Below are 27,639 nucleotides of genomic sequence, written 5' to 3'. Positions count from 1 at the left end.
ACAGAGAAATGAGTAATTTGGAGTTACTCTGTGAGGTTGCTGAGGGTATATTTAGCTAAATATGGAGAAGAAACAAAAACAACCTTTAACCACGAGTGGTAAGAAAGGCAGACATACAATGCCTTTGATTATTGGGGTATTTTGAATTAATGACAATCAAAACATCCAGATCCTCTTTGATAAAGTTCAGGCTAGATTCTCAGGGATGGAACAGGGTCCCTGCACCATCTCAGATCTCTCTTCATTCTAGGCACCTGCTGAGAGACACAAATGGTTTCTAAAAGGGCTGAAGGGCTGGCTGCATTCCCTTCCCTCAGGAATGGAAAAGCATTGCCTGAGTCACCCTCAGTGGGCAACCAGCACCCTCAGCAGGTTCCCTCAGGATGTGCCAGGTCCAATCCCATGGATTCCTTGTTCACAGATCTAAGCACAGCCACTGAGACACACAAATGCTCCCTGGCTGTATAAAAACCCCACTGTTTTACACAATCTCAACACAGCCAAGCTGATCTTACCATGAAAACTGATTTGACCTCAAACCACCTGAGGATCCCTGGTAATTTATAGGCTGTCACATAGATGGTTCTCTCAATCCACATGTTCTGCAAAGGGAACACAAGTGTCACGTTATCCATGGACAGCTGGGACCCCGAGCAAAGCCCTAAAACATCAGCAGCAGGACAAGGACAAAGGTATGGCAGATGTCACAGAGCCAGGGGAGAATTCCAAATGGAAGATGGAGCAGCATTAATTTAAATCTGGTATGTCACTTAACAGGGAACAACTGCTCCCTTTTTGAAGCAGAATACCATGGAAAGATCCCCTGGTTTTACTGGATGTTCACAGAATGGTTTGGGCTGGAAAGGACCTCAAAATCCATCAGGTTCCAGGAGCAGGGACACCTTCCACTATCCCAGGCTGCTCCAAGTCCCATCCAACCTGGCCTTGGGCACTGCCAGGGATCTGCACAGCTCCTCTGGGCACCCTGTGCCAGGGCCTCCTTACAGCACTCATTTATTGACCATTAGATTAAACAAATGGTTTAAAAAAAAAGCAAGAAAAAGCAAAAGGTATTAGTGACAAAATATTTTCAGATGCCTGACTGGAATCTTCACGGCAAGACAAGTTTCAGGTGTAACAATTTAAAATCCTTTCTCAGAAGAGCTGTTTTTACAAAATAAATACAGCTTTGCCCATTTTTTTCCTATTGGTATAAACGAGAACATGATAAATTGGCTTAATTAACTTTCTATGAAAAATAATCCCTTTAAACCTAGAATTTATTTCTCAACAAGCAAAAGATAATGAATGGCTCAGATGCTCAAAATAGAGGGGGATAAACAAGCAAACCAAAAGTGGTTTATTTTCTTCATAATTTCTTACTGCAAATTCGTTGTCTGGGTTTTTCTCTCCTTTTCGAACGGGGCGTGAATACTCAAAGCGTTGGACTTCATTCACCCTGTAGAAACTGAGAAGAGGGAAAAGAATCATGGAATCACTGAATGGATTGGGTTGGAAATGACCTCAGAGATCATGCAGTTCCAAGCCCCAAATGCACAATGAAAATCAAATGCTGCTTGTTTAGGAATGGATACTAAATTCTAATATTAGAGGAAGTCCATCAACAAATATGGGATCACTATTTTCCAGTGGGTTGGACTGTGTGCCAATAATAAAAATCACAGTTAAATGCCCTCACAATGCCCATGCCCCTTGACTGTGCACAGATTCCTAATACAACAATGTGCTATAAAGGGGACAGAGAAAACAACAAAACCCAAACTCACCTCACAATTTGCTCTGACACCGGCCTATGAAATTTCGAGGGTAAATCCAGTTTGGGCTTTACAGTGAAGCACTGAATATCTGAATTTCAGGGGTTAAGAAGTGAAAAGGGAATTTCAGTCACACAGAGCAAACAGCTCAACAGAAACACACACACAAAAAAGGACAAAACAACAAAATCGGTGCGTTACACCCGTCAGGGCAGAAGTGCAACAGGTTGGCTGTAAATCCTTGACCTGAGTTGCTGGATGCACTGGTTGTACTGGGTGTAGTGGGTGTACAGCCCAAGGATACACTGGCCAGAGGAGGTTTTGATGTCATCACCAGGGGGTGACGTTGTCTTCATCTTCTCGGCGTTGGGAAACTGCGTCAGCAGCCGCGCCTCGAAGTCCTCGCGGCGCTCGTACTCCTTGCCCCGGTAAATGAACACTTTGTTCTGCAAACACATGACGCCTCGGGTTTAACTTTTCTATTTTGCACATTCTGTGCAGCTTTAGTGTGCACTTCTGAGCTTTATATTAAGGGTTGGTGAGCTCTGTGCACAGAGCAGGGAGACAAAACAATTCCTGCTCCAGCTGGGCACCAAGGACAAATGATCCAAATCTCAGCCCCAGAGCACAAACCCCGTGGGCTGGAGAGAGAAAAACAAGCAGGGTGGGACTGCAGGGGCTAAAGCTGGAATGGGACAATGAACTGCAAGGTGCAAATGGAGCAGAACTGATCCCAGGGACAGAGCCCGTGCCCGGCCGTGCATTTTGGGGCCATTTTGGTTCATCTTGGGTGCAGCCCTGGCTGGGCTCTGGTGCTGCCCAAGGTGGATCCATGGAGGAGATGCTTTGAATAAATCCCTGCTTTATTCTGGAGCTCTGTCCAGCCTCTGTTCTAGGGCAGCCTGCACAGGGCATCACAGGGGCACCCACAGCTGGCACCAGCACCCCAGAGCTAAAACCAGTGCTCCCAATACAGAACTGGGGCCTCAGATGGGCTGACACCAACGCTGTTAGCACTTCTCAGTACAAGAGGAATGTCACACTCCTAACCCTGTGTCATAATCAATACTTTATCAGTATTTTTTTCTCACCTCCAATTCCACCCTGAGATCATTAAGGCCATGGTTAACTTCAGGTATTAATTAAAGCCACACTAAAATCACCTCAAAATGTGATTTCAAGGATCTGTAACATGGGTGGCCATTGAAAATATATTAAGAGAAATTATTACCAAATCCAAGATGTCTCCTCCACCTTCCACAGTTAATGATGGAGTGGATGTCAATAAATAAACTGGATTGGGCTTTTTATACATAAACATTTATTCAAAGGCACTCAGGGGAGCAAAAGAGTAGCAGAGAAAAACAGAAACATAATGCAGATTTAAGGAGGAATATCCAAAAATAGTGACTCGTATAAAAAGACTCACATTAGTGGATTAGATTTTTGCCATTATAAACTTTAAACTTTTTATAACTTTAAAATTAAGTTTATTGTATTTGTAAGCATTGGTTTTTTCTTTGCCAATAAAGAAAATGAAGAGATATTTTACAGAGTCCATTTACATGCTGAGTTCATTAAATTCTAAAGGAAAATGTAAAAGACGAACTTGCATATTTTTAACTGATCAAACATATTAAAGCAAGTTTGAAAAAATTTGCATCTGAATATGCTTAACCTCATTACTCATCTCAAAATGAATACTTGGTGAAAAAATTATAGAGGACTTAATAAAAAAGGGTGTTTTGACTGGGGGTAGGAGCCTGGAGTTGTTCACATTTGCCCAGTTGGGTTTAGTTCTGCAGTGATGCCTTTTGAAAAGCTCAGTAGGGGAAAGAAAGGTAGTAATAGATGGCTCTGTATAACTGTAATTCATGTATATACATTTGTAATTGACAGGGAATGCTGGAATAGAGGGAAAAGTGAGGATTTTCTCCAGCAGCAGGGTACTCAACAGCCTGGTTTTCAGAGGGCGAACTGGGAAGGAATTAATTCCTGTGAGGGTGGTGAGCCCTGGCACAGGATGCCCAGGGAAGTTAACAAAATAATAATGGGTTATTTGTGTGTCACCAACTGCCAAGTGCCAGAGAATCATAATAGAGATGCAATTCAGACATGTTATAGCCCCACTTTTCTTTAACCACTAATTCAACCCATAAAAATCCTAATATTAGTGAAAAAAACCCTTAAAATGTCTAATGTCTACTAAAGCTATGATCCTGGCATCAACCAAGTGATATATGTCTTAAATTGGCACCTGACACACACAAATCAATGATAAAAATTGCTATTAAAGGTGTCACACACACCTTTGATAGTCAACTTCATTTTTGTGACAATGCTGGAAAGAACACTCGCCTGAAAACATGGTCATACAAAAGGTTTCTCTACCGTGCTCATATATATATTATATATATAAATATATATTAACCTGCCAGGCAAAAATGTCACCATTTCAGATGGTTATGACCCTGAGTGATGGATTGGGTCATTTATCTTCATTTCTAGTGATACCCTGAAGAAATAGAAAGTACTGAATACGTTTGAAGAGAAAGTTTTTCTACTAAAATTCAACTATTCCATCATAGAAACCAGAAAGGAAAAACCAGTGATTGTTTTGTACACCTAAAAAGCACCTGTCCCTGTTAGGCAGGTTTCTCCAAGCCAAGGGAAATTTCCAGAGCAAGAAAAGTCTCTGGAAACAGGTGACACTTACCCTTATGAAAGTTGGGAATCCCTGGCCATAGTATCCAACAGCAAAATAATCTGGTTTTGGTCGTATCACCTTCACAATGTTTTCATAGAACTGGGCTTGTTTTCTCTGCAAAATAAACAGGAGGGATTTGAATGACCTGAGTTTTTAGGAGATTCCTTATACTTAAGATCTTGTATGCATCTCTAAATTGAAGATGTTTCATTCCCCTGTTTTTCCTCACCTTTATATCAGATTCATGGCAATATTTGGAAATACCAGACTCTGTAGCAATGATTTTTCTACTTACCAGAGTGAATCTGACTGTTCCCTAAGGAATATCTCAATTTTGATTAATTTCACCTCATCATGGTGAACCTCACTGCTCCATATCCAATATCTCAATTTTGACGGACCTCATCTTGGTGAACTTTATTGTTCCATATCCAATATGTCAATTTTGATGAACTTCATCATTGTGAACTTCATTGTCCCATATCCAATATCTCAATTTTGAGTGCCCTCATCTTGATGAAGGTCCCTGCTCTATATCCAATATCTCAATTTTGATTAACTCCAATATCTCAACTGATGAACTTCATCACTGTGAACCTTACTGTTCCATATCCAATATCTCAATTTTGATGGACCTCATCTTGGTGAACCTCACTGATTCACATCCAGTATTCCACTGGCAGTGAAGGTCAGGAATCTGAAATTCCAGTTGTGACACTTCTGATGCCGAAACACCGGAAGGATGAAGCTGCACACAGCTCATCCCAATGGTGCTGACTTGTCGGTTTTGGGCTCTTACATCTCATTACATTTTTCTACTACTTCTCTTCCATATTTACAACCATGAATTTGCATATGGAAAGCAGGCAGTTGAGAATTGCAGGAAAATGTAAATGTTGGAATGAACACACGCATGTCAGACGCCATCTGCTTTCGACGCTGACTTCTTTATCTCTAATGATGAAATAATAGCAAATGAGCAGCTTCAGAAGATCTGTTCATTAACTTATTTTTAGTCAATTATTTCTGCAAAGAGAATGACTTTTGATCTGGGGGGAGGTTTAGTGCTGCTCCCACACGACAGATAACTGTAAATGGCACCAAGACTACAAAGACCCAGATCTGCCGAGTATTTCTCAGCTCGTCTGGAGCAAAACTATTCTGTCATTTGTGAATTGTCTTAGAGACTAATATTTAATATTGCTTGAAGAAAAGAGACAAGAGGGAGAATAGAAAGAACTAAAAACTTCTAAATTTTAGTGTGGGAGAAAAAAAGGAGCTGTTCAGCAGCAGCAATAGGAAAAGCTGATGGGGTACATGAGACCTGACTCATATGGGAGAGTGAATCTTGATCTCTGTCTTGTGAGGGAAATACAGGCCAGGACTAATTCTGTGACATCTCACCCCTTGGCTCATGAGCAGATGAACTCAATTGTGTGATGTGAGGATCAGAATTTCTTGGTCTCCCTTCTTAGAAGAGGGAGAAACTCCATGGAAATATCCAAGGCCAGGTTGGACAGCGCTCGGAGCAACCTGGGACAGGGGAAGGTGTCCCTGCCCATGGCAAAGTGGGTGGAGCTGGATGAGCTTTAAGGTCCTCCCAACCCAAATCATTCAATCCCTCTGTGATTATTGGCTACAATGAATAAAGTGCAAATTCCAACTTCCCCTACAGGATGGATCCAGTAGGATAATTAAAGAGTGGCTGCCTCTGTGACAAACCCATTCACATGCCCATGTGCAAGCAAAAAGGAGATGGAAAATTAAAACTGAGGGACTTGGAGAGTAGCCATCCCCTGGTGAATAATCACCTCTGACAACCATTTCTAGCTGAGGAACAATCCTACCCAATTCCTTTTATACTGAAATGAAGAATATTCTATGCCCACCCCACCAGGAACAGCGAGCTGGGGCTGTGTGGAGCTGAGTTCAACACCACAGGAATGCCCAGCTCAGAACTACTGGGATAAAGAAAACAGATAAATAATTCAAAGAAATTGAGGAAAATGTACTCTGAGTGCAAAAGCAAAAGGCATCAAAAACTTTAGAGTTGAAAATTTTCAGAAACAAACTGGAATTACATCCCAACTCCTGTGGAAATGGTTGGGACCTGAGGAGGGACAGTGACAGCTGCCATTTATCTCTTTGGAAGAGAACAGGAGGAAAAAAATGGTGCAGGAATAATGAATGGGTAACGTCAGGGCAAAAATAACTGACTGGAGACATGAATGCTTGGGGATTATTCATACCTAAAAAAAGAAATGTGAATATAGAAAGACACTTGAGAGAGAATGGGGATTTTTTTTTCATGTCCCCATTTATATTTAAATTCAAAATTTCCTTTTATACCCCAAATAAATCAGCTTAACATTACTGAAATGCTTTTCTTTCTGCTAAAAAAAATAAATTCAATGTTTTTCAGACAATCCACTGGTAGCCAGTTAATTGACATCGGTCCAACAAAACCATGATGGGTATTTGTTTCTGAATTTTACTGTCATTGATATAGTATTTTTTATATAATTTTAAAAGCTTCAAAATTCAACTCTGAAATAAATTATTGCAGTGTCTATGTCATTAAAAAACCTACCAGCAGTTCACTGAGTTGTTCATAATCAAACATTTCATTTTCATACTGTTCTGCAAGTTCTTTACCCAAGGCAATGGCCTCTTCCCACATCTGTCGGAAAAAAAAATCACAAAACAACAAAGAGAAGCTGAATTACATACCTTGGTTAAACATCAACATTAGAATCAAATAAATCTGGATAAAGCAACCAAATGAATTGTGTCACATGCCTGAAACACTGAGCATCTGACGTGCCAAAGAGCTGTGCTAGGGTTATAAATGTCTCTATTCATGGAATCATGGAATTGTTGAGGCTGGAAAAGCCCTCCAAGTTCACTGAGTCCAACCATTCCCAGCACTGCCAAGGCCAGCACTGCCCCGTGTCCCCAGGTGCCACCTCCACATGGATTTTAAATCCCTCCAGAGATGGGGACTCCAGCACTGCCCTGGGCAGCTGTGCCAGGCTTGGACAAACCTTTCCATGAGGAAATTGTTCCCAAATATCCACCCTGAGCCTGCCCTGGCCCAGCCTGAGGCCGTTCCCTCTGCTCCTGTCCCTGTGCCCTGGAGCAGAGCCCGACCCCCCCGGCTGTGCCCTCCTGGCAGGAGCTGTGCAGAGCCACAAGGGCCCCTGAGCCTCCTTTGCTCCAGGCTGAGCCCCTGCCCAGCTCCCTCAGGGATTCTGCAGCCCCTGCCCGGCTCCCTCAGGGATTCTGCAGCCCCTGCCCGGCTCCCTCAGGGATTCTGCAGCCCCTGCCCAGCTCCTCAGGGATTCTGCAGCCCCTGCCCGGCTCCCTCAGGGATTCTCCAGGCCCTGCCCAGCTCCCTCAGGGATTCTGCAGCCCCTGCCCGGCTCCCTCAGGGATTCTGCAGCCCCTGCCCAGCTCCTCAGGGATTCTGCAGCCCCTTCCCGGCTCCCTCAGCCCCTCCTGGGGCTCTGATCCCTTCCCTGGACACACTCCAGCCCCCCAATGACTTTTTTACCATTCAGGGACCCAAAAGTTGACACAGGATTGGAGATGCCTGAGCAGTGCCAGTACAGAGGGACAATCCCTGCCCTGGTCCTGCTCCACACCATTTCTGACACAACCCAGGTGCCATCATTGGCCTTCTTGGCTTGGTGGCACTCCAGGTGATCTGCTCCATGACCTTCCCTGGCACAGGATGCAAATTTACTGCATCCCAATCAAATGAAATGATCAAAGAGCTTCAGAAATGAAATGATTCCTGCCAGCCCATCCAGTAATGTGTAAACACAGCCTGTCCACCAAGAAACCCAGGACCTAAGGCTTTGGAGCAAGGCTGGTGATTGATTATATTTCATAATCACCTCTCTCTCCCTCTAATATCTGTAATCTGTATTAGACAGGACAGGCAATTTGCAGATATTGCTTTGAACAAATACTCATTATATTTCCATTGGTTCTTCTCCTTCTTGTTCCTCAACCATGAAATTCAGCAGCCGTCTCAAGTGACCCAAAGAAATTTAACAATATCCTTCAGCTCCTCAGAAGGCAACAATCTTAATGAGGAGCAGCAAGAATGGTTTTAAATGTGCATTTTTCATTTGTTTTTTCCACTCCAAAGATAAAGAACCACTCCAACCCAAAAATATGCTTAAATTAGCACACCAGGCTATCTAAGATCAAACTTGATGATCTACCTCTGCTGCTGAAATTTGGCTGGCATTGCTGACCTCACTTTATTATAAAAATGAGTTTCAGAATAAGTTAGAAATGCAGATTTTATCAGCCTTCATCTTTAAATTTAAATCCTCTGGCCACACCACCTCATTCTCCTCTCAGCATGAGGCCACACATTGCGCTGGTGGAATCCTGAGGGGATGCAGCAGCCAAGAGCAGATGGATGGAGGAGGGCTGAGGGGAAGGGCTGAACACACAATTCCCCATTTTTCCAAAAGATATCCACCTTTGGGGACAGGGAGTTTGGGATGAAGCACCACAACTTCCAAAGATGGTGGGAGGTGGATGCTGGGGAGAGAAGAGGAAATGTGACCTGGGGAAACCTTCACAATAACTCATCCCTGCATCCATCCCATAAAATCCCTCAATCCCATCCTCTTCAAAGCACTGTGCAAACAAGAGGTATTTTACACTCCAAACCCCAAAAGCTCCCCAAACCGCACAAATGAAATTCCACACTCAAAGCCCTAAAATCAATGCCAGGTGAATTCTCTTTGTCTACTGATCTGCAAGGTGAAATTGCAATTCTTAGTATATCTGGAAAACTTGGAAAAATAAGACTTTTAGAAAAATTCCTGGTTCTAGATGCTGATTTGAAAAATAAGAATAAAACATTAAGGATTAAACCTCAGCAAGTCTTCATATGGAACACGCCAATGTCACAAAAAGCAAGATGGGTCCCGTTGGTTCACTGGCCATCCCTGCCCTTCTCTGGAAAAAAGGAGCCAATTTTCAAGGGGAGGGATGGACTGAAAGGTTATCCTGGCAAACTGAGTGGGAATGGCTGGAAAGCAGCAGGAGCAGGGAGGGAGCTGCTGATGGTGCAGGAGATGAGGAAATGCAGAGGGAAAAACAGGGGAGATCACATGGAGAAATGAGAGAGATTTCTGTCCTCCAAGGAGAGACAAAATAAGGGCTGAAAACTGCACTGTGGGGCTGAGCAAGGGGAAAGGAGCTTCTGAGTCCTGCAAAAACCAGCTGGGATGATGTCTGGACAAAGTGGTGACCTAATTTAAGATTAAAAAAGCCATGAATGCTCACAAGGAGCAGAATCTGGTTCTTCATTAACCTTGCCTTGCAGCTCCTCGTGATATTCGACCCCTCCTCTTGATTTTACTTATTTCTCCAACAAGGTTCAGAATGTTATTTATCTAGGGAAGAGGACTGGAATGAGCATGAGTTGCCTGATGTTTGTAAAGTGCCTTGAAGGTGAAAAACGCATCAGAAGGACTAATTACAATCACGGTAATGAGGGATCACGTCTGCAGGAAATTACAAGGCAGCCTGAACGCTCCGCAACGCAATTTTTGCAAATGGAAGGATCTGAATGTTTTTATCCATATTATGGATCTAATCTAGCATGATGATACAGAGCATGTTTTTATTTTTAAACAAAAATTAACATGAATTTAAGAGTAAAGGCACAGTTGCACAAGAAGGGGGACGTTTTCACATACCAAGATGAGTTAATTTTGATTCAGAAGGGCAATACAGCACCAATTTATAGGAGCTGAACTAATATTCAGGTGTTTGTTAAGTCAGCAAGTGAAGGCTTTCAAAATCACTTAACCTTCCCTCATTTTGAGTGCCATTTTCTTCTGAACTTCAGTCATCCATAACTTGTGCATATTTTCATTTCAAAGACAATGGCGTGACCATCACTTCCCTTGTCCTCTTTGTGTGCTCCAGATTTAACCAGCCCCTCTCCAAAATGAGACTGGAAATAAACTGAAGCCTAAATCATTTTTGATTTGCATCAACACTGTAAACAAACTCCTTTGGTTCTTCCCACTGACTCCTGGATGAGCACAGATGTGTTCCCAAACCAGTCTGGGAATGCAAAAGGTTTAGATGAGATACTGGGAAGAAATCCTTCCCTGTGAGGGTGGGCAGGCCCTGGCACAGCTGTGGCTGCCCCTGGATCCCTGGAAGTGTCCCAGGCCAGGCTGCAGGAACCTGGGAGAGCTGACAGATGTCCCTGTGATGGGGTGGGACCAGGTGACCTTTAAAGGTCCTTCCCAACCCAAACCATTCAGTGATTCTGAAAGCAGACACACTCTGCCTACACATCACTGCCTATAGGTACCACAGCACTGCCACTGATTAAATAACAACTTCAGCAGAATTAAATCTCCTTTGATTTTTTTTTTCACCTTCCCACCTTGTCTGTCAGCACCATAAACACGCTGGAGCAGAGGTTGCACCTCCTCTAGCCTGAACAAAGCCTTTAGATGTTACTGAATATTAATATTAATAATGGATTCTGTAAATGTTCCAGAGCCTGAAAAATGAATCCTCAAATTAAATGTGATCCAGATTTAGTTCATGTACAACAGACAATAATCACATAATCCTTGTGCTCTTCCTAGCAAGGAAGTGGAGATGAACAGGAGAAAACCAGACTATGGAATCACACCAGAATGATTTGGCTTAAAGATCATCCCCTTCCACCCCTGCCATGGCAGGGACACCTCCCACTGTCCCAGGTGCTCCCAGCCCCAGTGTCCAGCCTGGCCTTGGGCACTGCCAGGGATCCAGGGGCAGCCCCAGCTGCTCTGGGAATTCCATCCAGCCCCTCCCCACCCTCCCAGGGAACAATTCCCAATTCCCAGTATCCCGTCCAAATCTACCCCTTGTCAGCTTAAAGCCATTCCCTGTGTCCTGTCCCTCCATCCTTGTCCCCAGTCCCTCTGCAGCTCTCCCTGGAGCCTTCTCCTCCCAGCCCTCTCAGCAGAGCAGCTTCAATTAGAACACTTGTTTCTGGCTTAAATTACTGGAATTCCTTTAAAGTTTCTGTAAAAGTCAGTTTACAAGTTCTCCTGCTGACATGGTGTCACATTATCTTTAATGGAACACTTTCAGGAGTGTACTGAAAATCTATTGTACTGTAAATACACAGTAAAAAGGGAGAAAGGGGAAAAGATTCTTTCCATTTTTGCCAGTCTAACTTTGTCCCTCTCCAGCCAAGACCTCTGTCTAAGAGAAAAAGCACCCATGTTTTGTTTCTACTGCCTCTTAAAAACCCCACTGTGCTCCAACATCTCTGTTAGGAATTCCTGGATGTCCAGTTGTTCCTTCAGAGGAACAATGAGAACTTGGAATATGGAACTCAATTTCTGGAGTGGAGAGAGCCCTGAACTCCAGAGGCCCAGGAGTCCACAGAACCACTAAGCTTGGAAAAGACTTCTGAGATCATCAACCATCACCTTGTTAAACAATAAACCCTGTTCTCAGGTGTCAAACACATGCAGTTTTTTAACAATTCCAGGGATGGGGACTGCACCACTGCCCTGGGCTGTCACCATCATATTTTCTGAAAAATCATTTCTGCTCCTGGGAAGCTGAGAAGCCTCAGAGAAAAGGGAGGGGAATATTATCTCATTTGCTTCTCCCTGTTTTGCTGCTTTGGAATGTGGTTTGGAGATTGTTTATCCAACATGTGAATTGTTTTTACTATATTTTACTTTTAAGGACCAATCATGGTCAGGCTGTGTCGAGACTCTGGAGAGCCACGAGTTTTTAATTAGTATCTTGTTAAGCCTTCTGTCTGTATCCTTACTCTATTTTTAGTATAGTTTTGGCATAGCATTCTTTAAAATAATGCAATATTATAAAATAATAATAATAATAATAAATAATAAATAATAAATATAATATAGATAATATATATTATATATAACAATACATATTATACATATAATATATAATATATAATATATAATATATAATATATAATATATAATATATAATATATAATAATAACTTATAAAAAAATAAATTAGCCTTCTAAGAACATGGAGTCAGATCCATCATTTCCTTCCTGCCATGGGGGACCCCAGAAATTACCACACTGAGCAGACTGCTCCTCTGCTTGCCAACCCTTTCCATGAAGAAACTTTTCCTAATATCCAACCTGAACTTCCCCTGACGCAACTTGAGGCTGTTTCCTGAACTACCTGGCTTTTCCTTTGTGCAGCTGCAGCACAACACCTCCAACATCACAGAAAGCCAACCTAAAACTGGAGATTTTCCCACCATTTTCAAAGAAACAGGGACTGTGTGTCTCACAACCCCCTGAAAAATTCAGCTGTTTGCTCCAGAGCCAATTTATTCAGGTGAGGACAGCGCGGCTGGGGCCCAGGATCCTGATAAATGAAATCTATATTCTTGAAGGTCAATAACTCCCAATCTGCTGCCTCACAGATTTCCTGCCTTGGAAGCTTTCCCAGCTTTGCCCAGGACATGGCAAGTCTTCTGGAGAAATGAGTTGTACAGGGAGCTCCTACACGGGATTTGTACGAGGAACAACTCATTAATGGGAGAAACAATTTATCTGGAGAGGGGACCAGGGAGAGAGGCTGCTGGTACTGGAAGGAAAATGCTTCTTTTGTACTCAGGGGGTAAGAAAAATGTGCAGAGCCTAAATTTAGTTGTGTAGACATAAGCTGCAAATTGTTATGGGCAAGACTTTGCAGATGAGATCTGTTTTAGGGAAAACCCAGAGATTTAATTTCTTTTTCAAGCTGGAAAGAACTACAGCATCCAATTTAGTTTTTGAGGTTAATAGCAGCAAAGGAGGATCTCAGGGTATTTCTGAGCTCCTGCAGAGTTAATGGTCAGGAGCAGTGAGATTGTCTGGGATAAGAATATTATGGTGCCATGTTCAGACGTGTCAGGCACTTTCTAAGCTGGTTAAATTACAGGTAGTCTTAATTAACCAGCATGAAGGTTTAATATTTGAAATAAAATGCTAAAACTCAGCATTTCTCTATTGTTAGCACTGCATTCAAGATACAGCCAGGTTGGAAACTCTTTAAATAAATAAATATATTCATTTGGAACATGGTCAGACTCTGTATCCTCCCTCTCCCAAGACTCTCTGTCCTTCCCAGCTCTCAGGACAGCTCTGGGGCTGAGCTGGCCACGAGCCTCACACAGATTTTTGGCAGACAGGTGAATTTCACCACTCACTTGTTAAGATGGAAGAAAAAGCCATTTGATGTCATCCCACGAGCCAGAAAAAAAGGCCTTTTAAGCCAAAGCATGGCATTTGCTGTATAATTTCAGATATTTTCTGTTCTGTGGCTGCTGTAGAGCAGTAAAAGCTTTTTCTTGGAGGAGGAAGGGAGAAAGGAGGAGCAGAAATAAATGAGCAGTGTGCATTTATTTAGCTTTTTCTCCTCAGGACCAACAGTTTCAATTGATGGAGGAGCAGAGGAGAAGCTGTCCTGATTTATGGGCAGCAGCATCACCAGCAAACCTGAGCCTGTGGCTGGTCCCACATTTCAGCAGGCAGGAACAGGAATGCTGCTGCTTCCCTTGTGGTTCCACAAACAAACCTGGTTTAAAACAACACCTTATTTTTGCCAAGAAGCATTCCCTGGATTCAGGAGCTCATCAGCATTGATTTCCATCAGCTCCTTCCCACAGGTAAAGCGTCACACCTTCCCCATCCCTTTAGTCCCAACACTATTTCCCTTCTCACCTTGGGACATTCCAACCCAAGAATTTCCAGCAAAGTCCCTGCATTAAGGGCTTTGTTGGAAATCACAAAGCTTCAGGAAAACACAGAGAGAGCAAACACTTGAGAGCAGCTCAAAGGAGGGGTCAGACTGCTGGGATAAACCTGAGGATCAGGATTTGAAGGGCAAAGGCCAAAAGAGATGGAGAGGAGACTGGGAAGTGCAGTGCAGTGAAGAATGATCCAGGAGAGAAAAGGATCCCTGTATCAGGGAAACAACTTTCCTTTTGGAAAGAAGGAGCTTAGAAAAGGAACGAAGAGCATAACTAATTCGGAATCTAATCCATAAAGTAGAACAGCTGCAAAATGCAAAAGTGGTTTCTCAAAAATGCTCCTTCCCTAAAGGTGAAAGTTGCACTCCAGCTTTATAAAAGGTTGGTTCAAGGACCAAAAGTCAAATACAGGTGAAAAACCAAACATCCTAAGGATAACAGATTAAAAATAGAAATCAATATGAAGAACCCTAAATGGATCTTGAACTCCCAGTACCAGGATACTCTGGTGAGGGCCAGCATTTTGTTCTCAGCCCACATGAGGTGCCACATTCCTGCCTTCAGGCAAGTCCACACTCCTTTCCCTCACTTACAAATTTCTCAGGCACTTCTGGGCCAGCAGTGAAGTGTTCACTCCATTTCAGCCTGTGTGTGGAGGATTAAACCTAAATTCACCTGCCCATGAATGCCAATATTTAAGGGATAAGCCTCATGGTTGGCTTTTAATAGACAAGGAAACTGAATTCCCCTGGGAAATTACTCTGCCAAGAGAAAGGGATCCTGATTTTTGAGAGGCTGAACTACACCAGCTTTTAAAAAACAAAAAGCCAATGTTTTAAACCCAATTTTAGGAAATCCCTCTGCTCCATTTCCTCTACCCAGTGTTTCTAACTCCCACATCTCCCTCCCTTCCCAAATCCACAGCTTCCCATCCGGCAAACAAGGGGAGCTGAAGGATTCTCTCAGCTCTTGTAACTGCCAGAAAAAGTCCTCCAAATTACATGCATCACTTTTTTATTTACTCCATGGCATCATGTGCCCATATATTTACCCTTAAGAGATGAGTTAAAAATGTACCATTGATTCTTTTCACTTTTTTTAGTAATATCATTATCTGTAAGTGATTCCTGAAGGCTGGGAGAGGCAGGCTGGGAGAGGCACAGGCTCACAACTGGAAAACAAAACTCCTGAGCTTCTGGAAAAGCCTGGAAGTGTCTGCACAGCTGCCCAGTGCTGGTGACCTTCTGCTGACATCTCTTGTTAACTTAATGGGAAGGGAAATCAAACAAGTGGGATCTGGAGTGAGCTGCCAGGCAAGGACCCAGCTGGGTGATAATGGCACAAAAAAAGCAAAAATTGGTTTGGGCATGGGTTCAGTGTCCCAGAAATGCACAGCAAAGGCTGTTTCAGGTGTTTTACTGATCATGGAGAGCTAAAGCAGCTGCTGGGCTACATTGGCAAAGTGCTCAAGGAATGCAAGAAGTTGATTTAACTTAATGTCAGAACGTCCCAAATGAGAGGATTACCTTCCATCCACACTGGAAACCTCCACTTGGAGCTTCCTGACATTTGCAAAATCACACAAGATGAATATTCTCAGTGTATATTGATTTTTTTATTTCCCTTTTCATGGAGTAATGTGAAAAATTATCACCAGCTTGAGTGACCAGAAAATGAGAGGAGGAATATCTGTAAGTAGGAAAGAGCAGTTTGGAAATAAATCATCTCCTCACAGACACAGAAATCACACAGGAGTCCTGGCACTTGGGTTCTGCACAGAACTGGTGCTCAGCAGAACAATTCCCAGTGCCTGGACACCAGAAAGGACCAACAGAAAGCCATAAAGACAAACAAAATAAAACCAACAAAATAAAATAAAACAAAATAAAGCCAACAAAAAACCCCTAGGCAACTCCTGGTTTTCCTTCCAGACAGGAATGTAAGATTAAAACTTACGGTGACCCTCATTCAAATGAGATTCTTCTCACTCACCCAGGAAAAGCTCTTTGGGCAGCAGGAACTGTCCCCAGGTCACCTCCAGCAGCCCCAGCCCCAAACAGCCATTTCTGCACCACTCCAGAATTATATTTTTCCAACTTTTGTCCCAGTCCAGAATTACAATTTTTACCCCAATCCAGAATTACAACTTTCAGCATCACTCATTAACAATTCTTAAATATTGCATTAAGATAAGCTATAAAATTTGACTTTCTAAGCAACATTTCTAACAAAATGAGAGAAATGAGAGTTCCTATCAGATTTATTCTAGGATTTTGATTCTGCTAAAAACGGGAAAGGATGGGCTGGCTGGATAATATTCCAATTCTACCAGAAAACACCACTTCTGTTTACTTTTAAACCCCAAGTTTACACTTCTGAAATGTTCTGACAAAGACAGAGTCCTACTTCTATACTGGAATATTTTGTGCCTGAAATACCCAAACTCTGATCCATCCCTGCCTCCCACATTAACCCCCTTCCTCTCCAACACCAAGCAATGCCAAATGCAATTTCCTTCTGCATTAAAAGATGCAATTGCAATGAAATATCCTCATCCCAGGATATTTATGATATCAACCACAGACATCCAGGCCCTGAGGGAATTATTTTTGTGTACATGAGGAAAAACAAGGGGAGCTGAAGGATTCTCTCAGCTCTTGTAACTGCCAGAAAAAGTCCTCCAAATTACATGCATCACTTTTTTATTTACTCCATGGCACCATATGCCCATATATTTACCCTTAAGAGATGAGTTATAAATGTACCATTGATTTCTTTTGACTTTATTTTTTTGTGATATCATTATCTGTAAGTGCTTCCTGAAGGTCACTGGATGCAAACTATGTTTACTATTAAATTTATAAGTTTGAGAGAAAAGCAATGAAATACATTTGCACTTTTTTTCTTCCCTTTTTACCTTGCCCTTGTCAAAGTAATGGATAATTTCTTGATAGAGCTGATCTTTCAGCTGTCCTTGAGTAGCAGCTTGGTATCCATCCCGCTGGGTAAGATGTGCTGCACATGCTTCTTCTGACCACTAAATCACACACAAAAAAAAGGGAAAAGTGAAAGCAAATCCAAAGCTATGAGTTCTGAAGTGAAATAAAGAGAGAGGTTTTATTTAAAGGAGTGGTACTGCAGTTAATGCACCAACAAAGGGTTTTTTCACAGCTGTGCCCTTTGCTTCCTTGGGCACAAGGAGCATTTATTTGGATGCTGTAATTGGAGGCTAATTACATCCATCAGCTGGAGGGAGCTCCTGGAGGTGGCCTCCTCTCCTCGGTGAGTTTGATGAGAGCGACCTTGGCCTGCTGATGGGTACAACCTGCTGGGGACACAGTGAACACTTCACTTTGTGTGGGAGAAACCCTGGAGCCCAGATCCATCAACACAAAGGTGATGCCTCGGGTTTGGCTCTTCTATTTTTCCCATTCTGTGCTGCTTTAGTGTGTGGGTCTGGGCTCACATCAGGGGATGCTGAGCTCTGTGCACAGAGCAGGGAGACAAAACAATTCCTGCTCCAGCTGGGCACCAAGGACAAATGATCCAAATCTCAGCCCCAGAGCACAAACCCCGTGGGCTGGAGAGAGAAAAACAAGCAGGGTGGGACTGCAGGGGCTAAAGCTGGAATGGGACAATGAACTGCAAGGTGCAAATGGAGCAGAACTGATCCCAGGGACAGAGCCCGTGCCCGGCCGTGCATTTTGGGGCCATTTTGGTTCATCTTGGGTGCAGCCCTGGCTGGGCTCTGGTGCTGCCCAAGGTGGATCCATGGAGGAGATGCTTTGAATAAATCCCTGCTTTATTCTGGAACTCTGTCCAGCCTCTGTTCTAGGGCAGCCTGCACAAGGCTTCATTGGGAAGGGCCGCAGGCAGGGAAAAGGGATGGTGCCAACTCACTGAGGATTGTGGAGGCAGGGAAAGCATAATTAACCTTATCCAGCCTGTCTGCAATTAGCAGCTCTGGCTCTTCCAGCAAGTGCCTGATGGATCAAGGGTAAGATGTCAATCACAGGAATCATGGAATGATTTGGGTTGGAGAGGAGCTAAAAGCTCATCCCATCCCATCCCTTCCTATCCCAGCCCTGCCATGGCAGGGACACCTCCCACTGTCCCAGGTGCTCCCAGCCCCAGTGTCCAGCCTGGCCTTGGGCACTGCCAGGGATCCAGGGGCAGCCACAGCTGCTCTGAGCAACTCCCAGATTCATTTCCAGAATTACTGCTACTTTACCTCCTATATATTATTAATTTTCACCCAATCACTTCTTGATTTGGCAAAGATATTTGTGTTTGGGTCATGTAGACACCTCTGACAGCTCTGTTCTGAACTCTGTTTCTGAGCAACACAAACCTGCTGGAGCTTGCAATGTGATGGAATTTTTTTTCAGCATGCTAAGAGCTGCTATCTTCTGTTAGTTTTGAACACCTCAATTTTGAGAAAAAGGGTTGAAAACACAACAAAAGTCTCTTTTCTTGAGTGTGCTTCGTCAGCTTGCAGTAATTTGGCCTCTCTCCCTCCACAGACAGAGCCTTCTTGCAGATTTAAAGGTGAAATTCTCACCCACTCTCAGTCTTGCCCTCAATGTGATCCCATTAAAATCACTGGGATGAAATATCTGCCCGTGATGAGTGTCATTGAAAATCCTGTCCTGAGGCTTGACAGAAAAACTCAATTGCTTACTTACCCCCAGTGCTGCTGCTCCTCAGGCAACACTGAACTCCTCCCTCCACTCAGGGCTGAGCTAGAGATTGATACACTTTGATAATAAAGGAATTCCAGCCTCTAATGAAATGATACTTACAAACAAACATCCACTCAGGGATGAAAACCTGTGACAAATTCATCCCTGGCATTTGCTATTGATTTGCATTAGAAGGAAAGAAAAATGGCTATTTCTTCCCATGGAGTTCTTTACTGAATTCAAAGGAGCACATTTAGTGAGACACTCACCTGCTCCCTGAACACATCCCCTAAGAAAAGCCACAACTGGCTAAACTCTAATTTGAGGTCACACAAAGTAAATTGTCTAACAAGTCCAGGCCATGCCAGGTGAAGTCTGAGTGAGGTTTTATGGCCTGGTTTATTCCATCATTTATTCAGGAAAACAGCCCCCATGGAAGGGAGTGAATCCTTCATCCTGTCTAAAAGGTTCATCCACGTGAAGTGGGCACAGTGCTTTTGCACTCCAGATGAATCTTTGAGAGGTTTCCTTGTGCAATAACCCTCTGATGATTTTAAAACACAGTAAATACATTTCAGAGTGCCTTAATTTAAATTGCACATGTACACTCTGCATCATATTTAGTCTTTTTATGGCTTGGATGCAGTTTACTCAGCTCTGAAGTACGAATAATTCTCAGTGCATCCATCAGAAGATCTCATTTAACACCTTCCCCTTTTCAACTTTTCAAAATAGATATTTGACACTCACACTTTGCTGGGGATTGCTGAAATTAAAGCCAGGATTGCCAAGAACAGTTGGCTGCTGAGGATGAGCTCCTTTTCCATGGATGGAGAGGGGCACCATGAGCACAGCAGGGTGCAATCACACAATCCCAGCCTGGGAAGGGACCTTAAAGCCCATCTGGTTCCATCCCTTGCCAAGGGAAGGGAAACTTTCCCTGGACCAGGAGGCTGCAATACACCGGAATGAGCAGGACATCAAGGGGAAAATGAAATTCTCATTTATTCTGTCCCTGATTCTCTGCCCCTGGGGGGTCATGTCCTTGGAGGGGGTGGAAAGAGATCCAGCACTCCCTGAGGAGGAAAGATTTCACTGCAGGTTGTGAAATGTGAGGAAGACAAACAGGACTAAATCAAACTCTTCCAAAATCTCTAATTCTTATCACATTGAGATTTTTACTTCTCCCATTAACTGCTTTGCAAAATTAAACACAAACCTAAGAATTCAGTGATGATTTAGCTGTATTAAATGTGATTTCATGACACAAGTGTCTGCTGGCAAGAGCAGCACCTTCCTAAGTGACAACCAGGAGAGCAAAGTGGGTACCTGCTCCCGCATTTGTGACATTAGCACAAAAAAAAAGCTGCATGTCAGAGACAAAATATTCTTTCCAGAATGTTTTCAGGAGATTAATGCTTCTGAAGTACTCCTCACTCCATTTCTGGCTGGCAGTGGGTAGTGTTAAACACTCAAATGCTCTGTCTCAGGCACTTTCTGCAGGTAACATTATTTGTGCATATTGCAGGCTACACCAAACATTCCTCGAAGAGGAGCAGTATTGTTGTGCCTCGTCAAATGTGCTATAAAGTGGGTAACACAGCATTAAAGTCATATGCACCTTTGAAAGGCATGACCTTGGAGAGAAGGCCATTTGAATCTCTCTGCAATTTTCTGAAATCAGTTACAGGCACCCAAGAGCACGAGCAGGGCTCCAGCACTCCTTGCACAAAAGATCTGTGGAGAGCTCATTTACTAAAATATCTGCTTAGAGGCTTTCACACATTGTACAGTCTGGATATTTGCAATTTGGATCTTGTGGTGCTGACTTGACCACATTCCCTTCACTCCAGCCCCAGGTCCACCTCTGCCATGCAGTGAAGTGCTGCTTTCCCCTGGGGATGAATTCCATGTGCAAAAGAGAACCCAGAGCACTGCACTGGCTTCAAGTGCAGCTGTTCTGAGTGCCAAACACCCCCCTGGCTGCTGCTGCTGGCATTTCCCAGACTTAGGATGAGTTTTGGGGTTTACCTTGAGGAGCTTTGCGTGCAGGAGTAAGGTGTAGGCAGCCTCTGTGTAGTTGTCACACTCCTTGTGCAGGTCACACAGCTTGTACAGGTACCTGCCAGCAACAGAAACAATGCCTCTTAAAAACAGTGGGTTCAAGATGTCACTCAATCATTTATTTTGAAGATTATAAGGGTTCAAGTCTATCTCCAACTGGTTAAAGTTCCCATTTCTGTGTGCAAACAACATTTAGGATCATCTGCATTTCCACTGTGCTGTTTTTAAGGGATATTCAGGGAATCAAGAGATCATTAAGGTTGGAAAAGTCCTCAAAGATCATTGAGTCCAATCTTTGGCTGAACACCACGAGAATGACTTGTGGTGAGTAATAAATCCAATCCAGATGTTGTGTAAGACTGAGCACTTTACAGTTCAGCTATGGGGACAGGAATAAGTTTCATTCTTTACCTTCAATATCATCACACCTCTGGCAGGGGATTCCCTTCATTTGTTTAATGATTTTTAAACTGACAATTGAAAAAAAAACCCACAAAGCTATTAAAATTGTATTTTGAAAAAGCCAGTGAAAATCCTTTCAAGTTTGATATTTATTATAGGTTTGTTAAAAGAAATTGGAGAGAATTTGGCTGAGGGTTTGACAGTGAAAGGCAATTTGTCTTTATAGAGATGCTGAACAGGACAGACCTAAATAATAACAAATCATTTCATGTGTTTGTCCACAATTATCAATTCTGCCATTTCCTATTCTTTTTGCAAACTTCTAAAAGACCAATTGAAACCATTTAAACAACAGGAAGAGAGCTGACAAGTGAAAACTCTTCCAAAAAGATAACAAGCACCTGAGAATGAATAATGAGTCACATTTAGATACCTAAAATAGCATTACAAACACAAACTTCATCATCTGAGCACAACAGTGTAAGCAACAGTCAGCCAAAGCACAAATGGGAGGCTGTGAACCCTGAGGTTTACACAAAGCACAATATTTCCATGTTTACTTGGTCTGAAAAGAGATTTTGAAAGCTTTAAGGTTAAAATAAGTATCAGTCAGGGATTATTTAACAGTTGTTTTTTATTCCAAGTCACATATTTTGTACCTCACCAGGAGGCAACATCATTTCTTTGCTCAGCTTATTTGTTTTCTTCACCAGCAGAAGAATTCTGGCTCCTGAGTATTTCAGTGCTCATCATAATGGAACTGAAGGACTTGGAGGAAGGGGACAGAGATAATCTCCTGACTTTCACTTCCAGCACTCTGTTCTCAGTGCACATAAGCTTTTGAATCACTTCAGGTTCAGCCAAGGTGTGATTCTTCATTACTCCTCTCTTCCAGCCCCCAAGTGACTGCTTAATATGAACCTAATTTCCCCAATTACAGAGCCTGTGTCAGGCAGTTTGTCACCAGTCATGTTTACAAACCTTATGTACATCTCTTCCCTCTCGATCTCCTTGTAGAAATTCTGAAAAACAACATAATTTGGTTACAAAGTCTTTGATTTCACACTTTGGAATGTACACAGAATGCGCTCCCAATTAAAAATTCATAATTGCGTAATGTCAGCCTCCAAACTGCAAAATGAAATTTGCCTCCAGTGATGGAACACAAGTTATTTAACTCAGAAAATCAAATGCTAGGATGTTTCATGTTGCAATGTTTTAGGGCTTCTGTCTCATTGCAAAGGTTAAGAATTTGCAAGAACGATACTGCTAGAAATTTGCTGCTGGCATTTGCAAGTCACACATCATTAACCATTTTCAGCTGAACATTTTCTAACGTACAACAAACCCAAAATTTTTAAGCAACAGTTGTTCTAGGGATTGAAAACTCTGAACCTTAATCCAGCAATACATCATCTGCTCTTGGATTCTACCAGTTTCCTTGGAAATACAAAGTCAGATTAGTGTTATTTGTCTGGTTTCATATGTCACACATTAGCTTCACTCTCCTCTGAGTGCCTCCAGCCTTGAGATAAACTGGTTAACAGTGCAAATATTGTAAATGCAAAATATGATAACTGGGGAGACATTCAATGCGTTTCTGAATCTAATTTCAAGTTTGCCTCCAAAATTTAAAATGTACCTAAGAAAACAAAATACCAAGAAAGTCCTTCTTCACTGAAATAAATATATTTCAATGCTAAATTAAAGAAGTTTGAGGAGGCAATAAAAGAGCACAGACCCAGTACTAAAAGAGGGATAAATCCAAAACAAAAGTGATCCCTTAAAAGAGAACTGGAATGGATGACAGAATCCGCATTTCAGAGAAGAATGATGGGTTATTCCAGGGGTGTCTCAGTTGATGTAACTGCTTATTAGTTTTGGGTTCCATTCAGAAAACAAACTGCCAAGGCCACCACTGCCCCATGTCCCCAAGTGCCACCTCCACATGGATTTTAAATCCCTCCAGGGATGGGGACTCCAAACTGCCCTGGGCAGCTGTTCCAGGTCTGGACAAACCTTTCCATGAGGAAATTGTTCCCAAATATCCACCCTGAGCTGCCCTGGCCCAGCCTGAGGCCGTTCCCTCTGCTCCTGTCCCTGTGCCCTGGAGCAGAGCCCGACCCCCCAGCTGTGCCCTCCTGGCAGGAGCTGTGCAGAGCCACAAGGGCCCCTGAGCCTCCTTTGCTCCAGGCCCAGCCCCTGCCCAGCTCCCTCAGCCTCTCCTGGGGCTCCAGCCCCTTCACCAGCAGCACTGGCTTAAGTGCAGATCAAACCCTCCCAGTTAAACCTGGGTCAGTGCAGACAAATTTAATGCCAGGAAAAGCTCGGGATCAATCAAGTTCCAATTAGGAACTCTGAAACCTCACGTGGGAATTGTGCAGAGTTTCAGCTCTGGGTTGGATTTTTGCAAAGGCATGAATTTCATTTCAGGTGCCTGGAGAATGATGAAAAGGCTGAGTGGGCCCTGGAGGGAAAACAGGAGTGTAAAATCAAGCTCAGGTTTGAAATCACGGCAACCGAAAGCGACGGAAAATTCCGCCCTGCGCCGCTTCCCGGGATTCCAGCAGCTCCACAGGGCTGGGCTTGGAGTCTCACAGTGACTGCACCTGACAGCAGCAAATCACCCACAAAATCTATCATCTGCAAATGCCTCCAAATTCAGCTGCCCAAAACCAGCAGCAGGAGATGCTGTTGGGAGACACCTGGAGAGAACAAACCCCCAAGGGCTCCTCAGCTTCCCCACGGGGATGGAGAGAATTCCTGGGAGGAGACTCTGAGTGCTCCAGAAGGGAAGGAGAAACAACTTCACCTTCCCAAGGGCATCTTCCCAGCTTGACACAGTGTGTGGTGACTGTGATGTGCTGTTTCCCATCCTGCTTGGAGTCCTGGCAGGATTTTCCAGCAGGGCTCTGCTCAGGAGGACGCCGTGACCTTTCTGCAGGCAGCCCAACAGCACTTGCTGCATCACCAGCCTGAGACAACTCTCCAAGTCCCTCCTCTTCACCCATTTCCCAAACATTTTGATGCTTTCTGATGTGCAGAGAGGAAAAATAAACTAAAAATAAATGCCCAATTTCGGATTTGATGCCTCCATCTCCTCTCCTGCTCCAGTGGGCACTGTTTTGTTTGTGGCTGATGAGATGGGGCGGGGTAAATGCTGCACTGCATGAGGCCAGGACTGCATTAGATGCAAAATAAAAAAGCTAAAAACTACATTATATGCAAAAAAAAAAAAAAAAAAAAAAAAAAAGCTGCAAACTACTTACTCTGCTCTTTCCTGAACAAAATCCATCAGCCAGATCACATAAATGATAAACACTGGCTGTGCCTCATGTATTTAAGCCAAATCAAAGCTTTGATGATGATATGGGGAGGAAAGCTTGGAATTCTCGGTGGCAAACAGTGGAAAAATCAAATTTAGTTCATGTTATTTTAAGGTCTCTGAAAGTTATTTTTCATGGGTACTGACTTTCGGGTTGTAAAATCTCATTTTCTAAATCTGCACCAAAGACCATGATGTGTGTGAGTACAACTGGAACAATTATTGCTTCCAATTCCAGTCCCCAAAGGACCAAGATTTGTGTATGGAGTGGACACTCCAAAATTTCAGGACCTAAGAGGTGGAAATTTCCCATCGGTGAGGAAAACAAGCCAAGCTTTTCCTGCTGTGAATCAAATAGTACCTCCAATTCCTATTTACTCAAAATAATTTAAATTAAGGGGCTGAGAAGAGAGCAGAATATAAATGGGATTGCAAATCCATGGGAATTTTGGGAGTAAATGGCAGAGAACTCCGACATTCTGTATGTCAAGTGGTTTTCAGCACAGAGTTGTTTATACACCAATTGTAAATGTCAATGAACAGGCCCTGTAACATTTCTCCTTAAATCTTTCTGTGGAAACAATTAAAGAAGGGATAATCCATGTTTCCACAGATTTGCTTTCACCAAAATAGGAAAAAAAATAGGAAACAACCTAAAGCATTCCAAACTTCCCCAAGAATCCCAACAGACACTCTGCTTCACATAAGCCCTTTGTTAAAGATGCAGGATTCTGAGGGTAATGGGGGTTTGGGTGATTTTGCGGTGATTTTGTAGTGGTTTTATGGTGGTTTTGTGGTGATTTTTGGGTGATTTTATGATCATTTTGTGGGGATTTTTGGTGGCTTTGTGGTAGTTTTAAGGTTATTTTGTGGTGGTTATGTGGTGATTTTTGGTGATTTTTTGTGATTTTGTGGTGATTTGGGGTGATTTTGTAGTGATCTTGTGGTGATTTTGCAGTGGTTTTGTGGTGAATTTGTGGTGGTTTCATAGCAAATTTGTGGCGATTTTGTGGTGATTTTGCAGTGATTCGTGGTGATTTTGTGGTGATTTTTGGTGGTTTTATGGTGATTTGTGGTGGTTTTGTGGTGATTTGTGGTAATTTTGTGGTGATTTTTGGTGGTTTTGTGGTGATTTGTGGTGGTTTTGTGGTGATTTGTGGTGGTTTTGCTGCTCACCAGCACGTTGACGGTGCAGCTCATGCGGTTCTCCTTGTTCTCGTCGTGCATGATGGTCCTGTAGTCCAGCAGCCTCTCCATCAGCCTCACCACCAGCTTCACAAAGGTCTCCCCACTCTTGGCCAGGTATTTGTGCTTCCTGCAGTGTTCCAAGAGACTGAAAAACCAATTAAGTTCGCCTTGTTAATCACACGCTGAGAAAAACCTTGACTCAGGTGCAGTTTTAAATATTGCGCATCGTTAACAGATTTTAATTATTTCTGGGCTACAAAGTTCATTGTAGTCTAATTGCTCTCTCTCCTGACTTCCCCGTGACATAAATTTTGCTGCTGATCAACACTTACATTTTGTCAAATAACACTTTGTACTGCTCATCTCCACGGCCTCCTTCCACTTCGTGGTCCAGTTTGGTGATGATCTCGTTTTCGAACTGTAATTAAACAAAGCAAGCGTAAATAATCAGCTGGCAAATATTTCACTTTATTACTGTAGCCTCAATGCCTCACAGATTGGTTGGGTGCCTCGGTGAGACGTTTAGCCGCTGGTTTAAAGCCTGATTGACTTTTAGAGTTTGCAGTCTCTGGTTTTTTAGACTCTCCACGACGATCTCCTGCCCTACAAGGACTTCTCTGGTTAAAGGAATCATTGGTCGTGCTGTTAAATGAAGTGTAAACATTTGCATTATGGAAAACTAAAGAAGGAGATTAATGACAGGAATTGAGGGCAGGGAGAAAGGAGACACAGAATGTCCCCAGCAGCAGAACTAAACACAAAAAATGCTGGAAGCTTTCAGAGAAGAAAGGCAACACCTGAGGCTGGGTGACCCTGCTGGGTGCACCCCCAGCATCCCTGACACCCCTTTTTAGCACACAGACACTGACTGCAGGACACAACCTGATCAAGCTGTTAATAAACCCTGCAGAAGGAAAGGGAGTAGTTTCAAACAACTCGAGAATCATTTTATTTGGGCAACATTAAAAGGATGCAAACTTAAGTGGCCCACAGAATATGTTTTAAATGCAAACTGAGTAATTCCCTGGATTTTTTATGATTACAGAGGGTTTTAGCTCTTGCTGCTGGGAATGGATGTGAACTGTTAGTGGAGGAAGGCTCACTGCAGGCCTGCTGCTCTGCCATGAATCAGTGAAGTCACCTAATTCCTAATTCTTCATTAAGCAAACACAGACAGGCACAGGATTAAAGACAGAGATCTCAGCAGGAGAGGCTGGGCAAGCTGGGAGACCCTGGCAGGGGAATGGGAGCCCAGTGCTCCCAGTGGGAGTTGGGTGACAGAACACTTGTCACCAGGCTCTTTCACTGTCACTTCCTTAAGCCACCCCCAAGGATGCTGAGGAGAAGCAAAGGGCCCCAAGAACAAGACAAAGAGTACCAACATTTTGTAAATGTCAAGAGATGTATTTTGCATCTGCAGGTGATATTAACAGCACATAATGTGCCCGTGGAGAAGGAATGGATTGTCTGGATGATTAAAATATTCTGGGTTGGAAGGGACCCACAGGGATCATCAGTGCCAGCTCCTGGCCCTGCACTGGCACCCCAAAAACCCCACTGAGAGCATTGTCCAAAGGCTCCTGGAGCTCTGGCAGCCTTGGGGCCGTGCTCATTCCCTGGGGAGCCTGGGCAGTGCCAGCACCCTCTGGGGATGAGCCTTTCCCTGAGATCCAACCAAAACCTCCTCCTGACACAGCTCCAGCTGCTCCC

The 27,639-nt window shown here is 43.3% G+C and overlaps 1 protein-coding gene across 2 annotated transcripts in view; it reads right to left on the bottom strand.

Moving 5' to 3' along the window:
- DOCK1 (dedicator of cytokinesis 1) overlaps positions 1–27,639 on the bottom strand; it is a 278,548-nt gene that overhangs the window by 35,964 nt on the left and 214,945 nt on the right. For both annotated transcript variants that reach the window (XM_036385303.2, XM_036385305.2), the window contains exons 34-44: positions 26,262–26,347; positions 25,918–26,074; positions 22,398–22,438; positions 20,982–21,072; positions 17,186–17,305; positions 7,073–7,162; positions 4,492–4,596; positions 2,080–2,221; positions 1,788–1,866; positions 1,384–1,468; positions 516–602 (exon numbers count right to left, since the gene is read on the bottom strand). In XM_036385303.2, the coding sequence (XP_036241196.1) occupies positions 516–602; positions 1,384–1,468; positions 1,788–1,866; positions 2,080–2,221; positions 4,492–4,596; positions 7,073–7,162; positions 17,186–17,305; positions 20,982–21,072; positions 22,398–22,438; positions 25,918–26,074; positions 26,262–26,347 (1,083 nt within the window). The remainder of the gene's footprint in view (positions 1–515; positions 603–1,383; positions 1,469–1,787; positions 1,867–2,079; positions 2,222–4,491; positions 4,597–7,072; positions 7,163–17,185; positions 17,306–20,981; positions 21,073–22,397; positions 22,439–25,917; positions 26,075–26,261; positions 26,348–27,639) is intronic.

The sequence above is a fragment of the Molothrus ater genome, chromosome 8 (genome assembly GCF_012460135.2).
Source record: "Molothrus ater isolate BHLD 08-10-18 breed brown headed cowbird chromosome 8, BPBGC_Mater_1.1, whole genome shotgun sequence".
In the NCBI taxonomy this organism is placed as follows: Eukaryota; Metazoa; Chordata; class Aves; order Passeriformes; family Icteridae; genus Molothrus; species Molothrus ater.
The sequence above is the reverse complement of the archived record's forward strand: the minus strand, read 5'-3'. Positions and strand labels throughout refer to the sequence as shown.